Source organism: Cryptomeria japonica, chromosome 11, assembly GCF_030272615.1.
Source record: "Cryptomeria japonica chromosome 11, Sugi_1.0, whole genome shotgun sequence".
NCBI lineage: Eukaryota > Viridiplantae > Streptophyta > Pinopsida > Cupressales > Cupressaceae > Cryptomeria > Cryptomeria japonica.
In genome coordinates this window covers 339576456-339584196 of record NC_081415.1, presented here as the reverse complement: position 1 = coordinate 339584196, position 7741 = coordinate 339576456, and the positions used below count along the sequence as shown (strand labels likewise).

Here is a 7741-nt window from a genome sequence, read left to right as displayed (position 1 = left end):
AGCTCTTTATTGTGACGATGAATCATAGTGTGATTTGAAACATTGATGGAAAAAAGAAATACACAGTCAAATCCAAAAGCTTAAATTACACCATACATAGACTGTGAAAAGCTAATGTCTACGAGTGTTATACATATTCACAAAAATAAGGAGTGGAAAAAAATCACACCCTACAACCTAAACAAAATCAAACCCAAAATATAACAAAGAACACAATTACAAATAACTGCTATAAAACAAGAAAAAAACCGAAAAACAAGTTTAAATTGTTTTTTTAAAAAGAGAATATATATTTTTATTAAATTTAAATTGAATCTAAAGTCAATAAACAAAACTATAGACTTTGAAAAGCCATACAAAACAGTACAAAACAAGAGGATCTTTTCAGCTGTATGGCTAGAAAGAAGTTGTGGACATTTGTTATTAAAAAAAGAGAGCATAACATGAAAGTGCTTTCCACCGTCCAACCATGTTAACAATCTTAATCAAGCATTCTGTACTTTTTATCAAATCAGCCTGTTTTAAGTGTCTCCATCGTCCCAAGTTCCAATTATAATAAGTCAATTTGAAAATCCCCTCATGTGATCAGAATTAGTAAACATTTTTGCTCGGAAGGCCCACAAATCTTTCTTGCCTTCCTGGTCAAGTTTCAACCTAGCTATGAGGAAGGACCATTTTTTTTGTTAAAGAAAAAGTATTTACAGATAGGTATGCCTCAAGACATTCAAATTGGTCAATGGCGGCGGGTGTTCCTTCCACATAATTTATCGGCATATTCACTCAATTCCCACAAACTCGTTCTCCGCCACCAATCACGGTTTGAAAAAGGAAGAAGATAAGGTGAAGTCAATCTTGAATCAGGTCTTTGTATTATGTCCGGAAGTGGGTCGATCCGATTCACATTCAAAAAATTCCCCAAAACAAATTAGTTTCTCTTTCTTTTTTTTTCCGATCTGTACCTCATCTGAAGAGGGATGAATGGTGAAGGCCAAGCTAGCGGAAATTTACAGGCGTGATTAAGCATGGAATATATAATTCTATACAGAACTGAGGAGTTCATGAGCTATTGAGGAGGGGGAAATTGTGGGAAGGGGTAGAACCGGGGCTGGGGCTGGGCTATGGTGGAGGAGAAGGATTTGGGGTGGTTTTCATCGTCATTGGTGGTTGTGGTTGTGGTGGTGGCTACCCTCTCGCAGGAAGGGCAGATGGTTAGAGTGGTCGTGGGCAGGTGCATATAAAAGGGGTGTGCCACTTTCAGGGCCCGGAGCTCTTGTATCTCTTTCTGCATCCGCCGGTTCTCCTCCGTTAGGGTTTCGCAGCACCTCTTCAGATACTCACAGTCTACTTCCGTCTGCTTCAGCTTTGTCCTGTAATACCCAAACAATAAAAACCCACTTGGTGGATATGAATTGAAGGCACTTAAAAGATTCATGATATCATGTTTACCTTGCTCTCCGGTTCTGAAACCAGACCTCCACTTGGCGTGGACGGAGGTTAAGTTGCCTTGCCAATGCAAGCTTCTGCTTCTGCAAGAGAAAACGCACTGAGATGACATGAATGAATCTTAATGACACCTATGAGATCAAGCAAGGCAATGAGATGAAATAAATGAATTTTAATGATTCTATGAGATCAAGTAGTACAATAAGAGAGAAACAATAAGAGAGAAATGAATGAATCTCGATGATATCTATGAGATCAAGAGGTCTAAGAGATTAAGAGCAGCATTCTTAATATATTTTCAAGTTTGATTTGTAATGACGAAAAATTATATTGATTAGTTAAAAAACAAATTAAATACAGAACATAATGAAATAAATGAGTATTTTAATGATGTATTAGACCAAGCATTCTAAGGGATCAAGAACTGTATTCTTAATACATTTTCAAGATTCTTAGAATTAGGTCTGATTTGTAATGATAGAAATTGATTTGATTAATAAAACAAACAAAAAAAAGAACTAAACACAAAACACAATGAAAGAATTTAACAATGGTTAAGAGATCAAACAATATAAGGGATCAAAAATTGAATACATTTCAAGTTCTTTTCAATATAGACTCCAAAAACAAGAGATCAAGAATTGAATACATTTCAAGTTCTTTTCAATATAGATTCCAAAAACAATGAAATGAAATGAAAGAATTTTACTAACATCTACCAGATCAAACAGTCTAAAAAATAAAGAGCTGGATTCTTAATACATTTTCGAATTACTTTCCACGTGCTTAAAACATAGGGAATTAAAATGAAAGCATTTAATTGTTCAAATTTATCTAATTTCTATAGTTCATATTATTGATTGTGATATGTTTCTGAATTCAATTGTGTAAAAACTGTTTCTGGATTCAATTATGTAAAAACTTTTGAATCAACGTTTCAGGTCACACTCCCTGAACCATCATCAGAATGAAAGAAAACAGAAAAATGATCAAACAGTCAAAATGTCCAGAATCATCTACTAGATCCAACAAGATGAAACAATTAAAATAATCAGAATCAAATAACCATCTACAAGATCAAACAATCTAAGAAAGCAAGAACAGTCTGAGATCAAACAATTAGAAGGAACAAAATCAACATTCTTAATACATTTTCAAATTCCTTTCTACGTCGACTCTCTGAATGAATCAAAGTGTGATGAGAAACTGAATTTTGTTAGATGAGCTAAAAGAAAGGACTTATACCGGATTGAGAGTATTGTGCTCCTTAAAGCTCTCTTCAAGGTAAGCCGACTGCTCCTTGGAGAGCCGGAGCTTTTTCCGGGCAGTGCCCGCCTCATCCTCATCGCTGCTCTTCATACTGCCCCTGCCCCTGCCTCTGCCCCTGCCCCCCTGGTAAACCGAGAAATCCATACCCATCTGAAAGGAAGAGACAGTACTGTTGGGCGAGGAGACGACGGCATGAGCATCGTCATCTATGCCTGTTGAATATTTAAGTTTCCGGTTCACATCAAATCCCCTCGGAGAGACAGAGACCGAGGATCTTACCTCCCCATCGCAGCACTTGCCATTGCCTGTCCACAGGGGATAAAACTGTTACATCAGTCTCGTAAAACAACAATTAGGTCCTGAGATTTGAAGCATGGTTTCACCTACCGTATTCCGTAAAGCATGTGGAGAGGCTAAGATGGGAATGCAGGGCGCGAAGAGGAGGAGCCGAAGGAAGCAGATCCAGCTGCACAGGCGGCCTCTGCGTTTCAGAAATGATCCCTCCTATACCCACCCCCAGACCCACTTCGTTTCCCCCATTTGGTCCTACGCCTACACCCGCCTCCATGCTATATTTATTCCTCCTTCAATCGTCAAGGACTAATGGCAAGCACACAGATGTATTGAAGCAGAGTAAAGTCTAAGGAGAAGAAGACCAAAGAGGAAGAAGGGAAGGGGGAATGAGAGAGCATATAAAACAGGGCCAGATTCCTCCTTCAATCCACAAAGACTAATGGCATATACACAGAGGTATTGAAGCAGAGTAAGGTCTGATGAGAACCCGAGCAGAGGAAGAAGGGGAGGGGCAATGGGTAAGCATATAGAACAAGGCCAAATTCCTCCTTCAATCTACAAGGACTAATGCCATACACAGAAGGTATTGAAGAAGAGTAAGGTCTGAGGAAAGGTGAATGGTTGAGCATATAAAACAAGGCCAAATTCTTCCTTCAATCCACAAGGATTAGTGGCATACACAGAGATATTGAAGCAGAGTAAGGTCTGAGGGGAACAGGAAGAAGAGGAGGGGCAATGGGTGAGGCCAAATTCCTCCAATCCACAAGGACTAATGTCATACACAGAGGTATTGAGGAAGAGTAAAGTATGAGGAGAAGAAGACCAGAAGAGAAGAAGAGTAGAGCATAGGTATAAAACAGGGCCAAATTCCAATCCTTAAAACTTTGACTGACGACCCCACCTCGAGAAGACGAGGGGGCACACGTGAAAGAGAAAAACAAGGGCGAATGGAAATGGGAAAGCAAAAAGAAAGAGCTTGAAAGCAAAGCAAAGCAAAGCGTGCTGTGAGGCTCATGCTCACTCATGCACCCTCCCACTTGGTGAATAAAGAAGAAAGAGGAATTGTAAATGGCGAGAGGACAGGGAAACGATGTTAGGAATGAGGAGTATGACTGTTCATCCATCGACATGCCAACAACAGCCGATGTGTTCGCGACATTATTATTATTATATCTTTTTTGTTTTCCATCCCCTTGTACGTGTGCATTCATTTATATGCTTGGACATGACAACATATTCTCTAATCATGTGCCCTTTCAATATCCATTAAATTTGGGGAACTCCTCTATTTTATCATATTTTTGGAGAGGAATAAAGGACACCCATTCCTCCATATTATTTTAGATAGGTGTAGGTGTTTTAAATGCATGATCTCAATATATGATGTTGATTGATTTGATATTTGTTTATATTTGTTTTATTTACATATTATTTTTTATGTTTGTGAGTTTGTGAGAATTTATTTTGTGTTCATAAATTTAATCTAAATGTTTGAATTTAAGTTGTTTTTCCAACTAGTCACGATGTGTTGATGCTCATGCTAAAACTCTTAAATTATGTGTTTTTAAGTATAAAAGTATATCACCTCTAGATCGTGAGGGGTATGACAAAGATCCATCTACATCCTAAGATCATAGGCGCCTAAATTTATATAGGCATACATGATAGTTTGATGACGATCTTAGAATATAAATGTATCACTATTAGGTCATGAGAAGTATGGTAGACATCCATATACATCCTAGGACTATATGTGCCTAAAATTATATAGCCATACATGGTGGTTGATTCTAATCTGTGATGTTAATCGAATTGATACTCTTTTTCATATGCATTAACTCACATGCTATTTTTTCTCTTCTTGGTTTAAATTTATGTTTGTGAGTTTGACCTAATTCATTTTATACTTCAAAATTTAAATCACATGTTTGAATTTCTATTCTCTTTCCAACTACTCATTATGTGTTGACTATCATCTTATAACACTTAAATTGTGTGTTTAAGTCTAAAAGAATTGTTCGAGTAATAAGGATAATCACCTTATAAATTATCTAATTAGGTCCTTCATTACTTCATTTAGTTAAGCTAAACTTAGGAGTGTTTTCTCTTTTATTAGATTGAGCTATATTTAACACATGTTGTCTCATTCATATGATGTGGACACTTTTCAAGCTCCCTTTTAATCTTTCTCTAGGGTTTAGATCTATGGTTGCATCATCCTTTCTATAAGGATTCATTCTTTCATTGTAATCATTATTTTTTTACGCATTAATATAATTCTCTTTCCAACTACTTGTAAATTTAACTCACGTGTTTGAATTTATATTCTCCTTCCAACTACTCATTATGTGTTGGCTATCATATTATAACACTTAAATTGTGCATTTAAGTCTAAAAGTATTGTTAGAGTAATAAGGATAATCACCTAATAAATTATCTAATTAGGTCCTTTATTACTTCATTTAGTTAAGCTAAACTTAGGAGTGCTTTCTCTTTTATTAGATTGAGCTATATTTAACACATGTTGTCTCATTCATATGATGTGGACACTTTTCAAGCTCCCTTTTTGTTGGCATTGTGTTGTCATTGATGTCAACCAGTATGAGATGTCAACCATTATGCAAGTTGATGCTATCGGTATGTAGATTGTTAGCATGTTGATGTCAAAAGCAAGCAAAGAGACAAGGTTGAAGACTGCCACCGGTAAATGATGAAGACTGTAGTTTGTGGTTTGGCAAGTGTGGTCTGGGATAGCATGTCCTAATCGACAGAACAAAGAAGTGCACAATATGAAGGTTAACCGGTTAGTGTATATCGGTAGCATGTTCAGTCGGTGACTGAGATTGAACTGACACAATCAAGTGAGATGGATGCTGACAGAGATGTCACATGGACTCCAGGTGGCGAATTGTTGGAATTCTACACTCTTATGAGAATAGTTGATGTTGTCATTGATGGCAACCAACTAGCAACTCACCAGCAATTGGTTTCTACATGCCCAACATCACAAACTTCATACATCGGTAGACACCGGCACCGACAGACACTTACACTGGCACTCGGATTACATCGGCAACAAAGCATACCAGCACTCCAGCCGACATGGGATGAACTTTTGTTTATTGTAATATAATTATCTTTTGTAAGCCGACATGGTATATTGTAAAAGACTCATATATGTATGAGATCTTATAGGTCATTTTGAAAAAAGAAGAGATAAGTAGAGAGGAGATATATGTATGGTAAAGAATAATTGTTTAGTTGCAGCGAATGTTTTTGATAAGGTATCTATCTGAGCTTAAACCGGTACTAAACCTAGCATAAGAGATGTTGTTTTGAGCAGTACATTGTATTGGATTTAATAATCCATTTTGTAGTCAGTGTGACTCTTCATTGATCAGTGAGCTCTAGGTTGTTGGCCTCCCTGCATGTGCAGGCCCCTTATTGTAAGTAGTATTTATTCATTGGCCAGTGAGTAAATATTGTGGGTCACAAATCCCACCGAGGTTTTTCCCACACCGGGTTTCTTCGTTAAATATCTTGTGTTGTGGTGTGTTTCTATGTTGTCTATATTATTTGTATTTATTGCAATAATTCTTATTTACCGGTACACTATTTTGGGATGTAAAGTTATAAATAAATTGAAATATTTTGCTAATCGGTTAGACACTGATTCACCCCCCCCCCCCTCTTAGTGTCTTTGGGACTGTCATTGAATCTAACAATTGGTATCAGAGCCTAGTCCTCTATTTGCAAAAGCCTAACAACTTGAGGGACATTCTGACACCGGTACAGATGAAGAACTTAAGAAAAGAGTTGGAAGGAGCTCTTGAATATTTTGATGTAGAAAAATTGAAGAATATCAAACTTGAAGATGATCTGAGGACTGCTAAGGAATTCACTAAAGGACTTCAGGAGAACCTAGTTATAACACAAAATAAGAGAAAGGAACTTCATGAGAAGATGCAGAATGATGATGATGAAAAGGAAACTCTTAGAGACATTGCAAATAAGTTGAGACAAGAAAACAACAATATGAAGAATGAAATGCAAGACATGACTATGAGGCTATGCAAGGATATTGAAGATAGGAAGAAGATTGAAGAAGACTTGACTAGGAGACTTAATGATGTTGGAAATGAAAATCTGAGACTTGGTCATGAAAATGATATGCTAAAGACAGATCTGATTCACATGCAACATGATAAAGCTGAGCTTGTGAGACAAGTTGGAATTCTAGAAAATGAGTTGGTTACTGCAAATAAACACAAAGACAAATTCAGGAAAAGTTCAGAAGAACTTGATGACATGCTTAAAAGATAAAAACCTGATGGAGATACAAATGGACTTGGATTTGAACATGGAGAAAGTTTCAGTACTGCAAACAATCAAGATCAGAACAAACTGGTAAGACAACCTAATGCTTATAAATTTAATGGGAAATGTTTCAATTGCAACAAATATGGTCATAGAGAAAATCAATCTAGATTTAGAAATAATCAGAATATAAACTCACCCACCAGTCAATGTTCCAAATGCAACAAAGTTGGTCATAATTCAGAAAATTGCAGAATGAATGTGAAATGCTATGTTTGTGGAAGATTTGGGCATTTATCTAATCAATGCAGATCACAAACCGGTCAAGGATATGGAAAGGCTATTTAGAGGAATAATGTAACTTTTTATGCATGCAACAAAATTGGACATATTGCAAAATTCTATAGAAGCAAGAATG

At 36.7% G+C, this 7741-nt stretch overlaps 1 protein-coding gene across 1 annotated transcript; it reads right to left on the bottom strand.

Moving 5' to 3' along the window:
• Window positions 1-378: 378 nt before the first annotated feature.
• On the bottom strand, window positions 379-4032 carry LOC131074846 (homeobox-leucine zipper protein HOX11). The gene is made up of 4 exons (XM_058011569.2): window positions 3100-4032; window positions 2689-3017; window positions 1447-1526; window positions 379-1367 (listed from the first exon to the last, which is right to left on the bottom strand). Exons 1-4 carry the CDS (start codon window positions 3278-3280, stop codon window positions 1064-1066), a joined length of 894 nt encoding a protein of 297 aa, XP_057867552.1. The 5' UTR covers window positions 3281-4032; the 3' UTR covers window positions 379-1063.
• Window positions 4033-7741: the final 3709 nt, after the last annotated feature.

What these genes read in the sequence shown, in the direction of transcription:
- LOC131074846 (XM_058011569.2), bottom strand. Translation starts at nt 3,280, where the DNA reads ATGGAGGCGGGTGTAGGCGTAGGACCAAATGGGGGAAACGAAGTGGGT. An exon ending in AGCACAATACTCTCAATCCG is followed by an intron (nt 1,527 to 2,688) that starts GTATAAGTCCTT and finishes TTTCTCTTGCAG; the next exon opens with AAGCAGAAGCTTGCATTGGC. An exon ending in TTTCAGAACCGGAGAGCAAG is followed by an intron (nt 1,368 to 1,446) that starts GTAAACATGATA and finishes TGGGTATTACAG; the next exon opens with GACAAAGCTGAAGCAGACGG.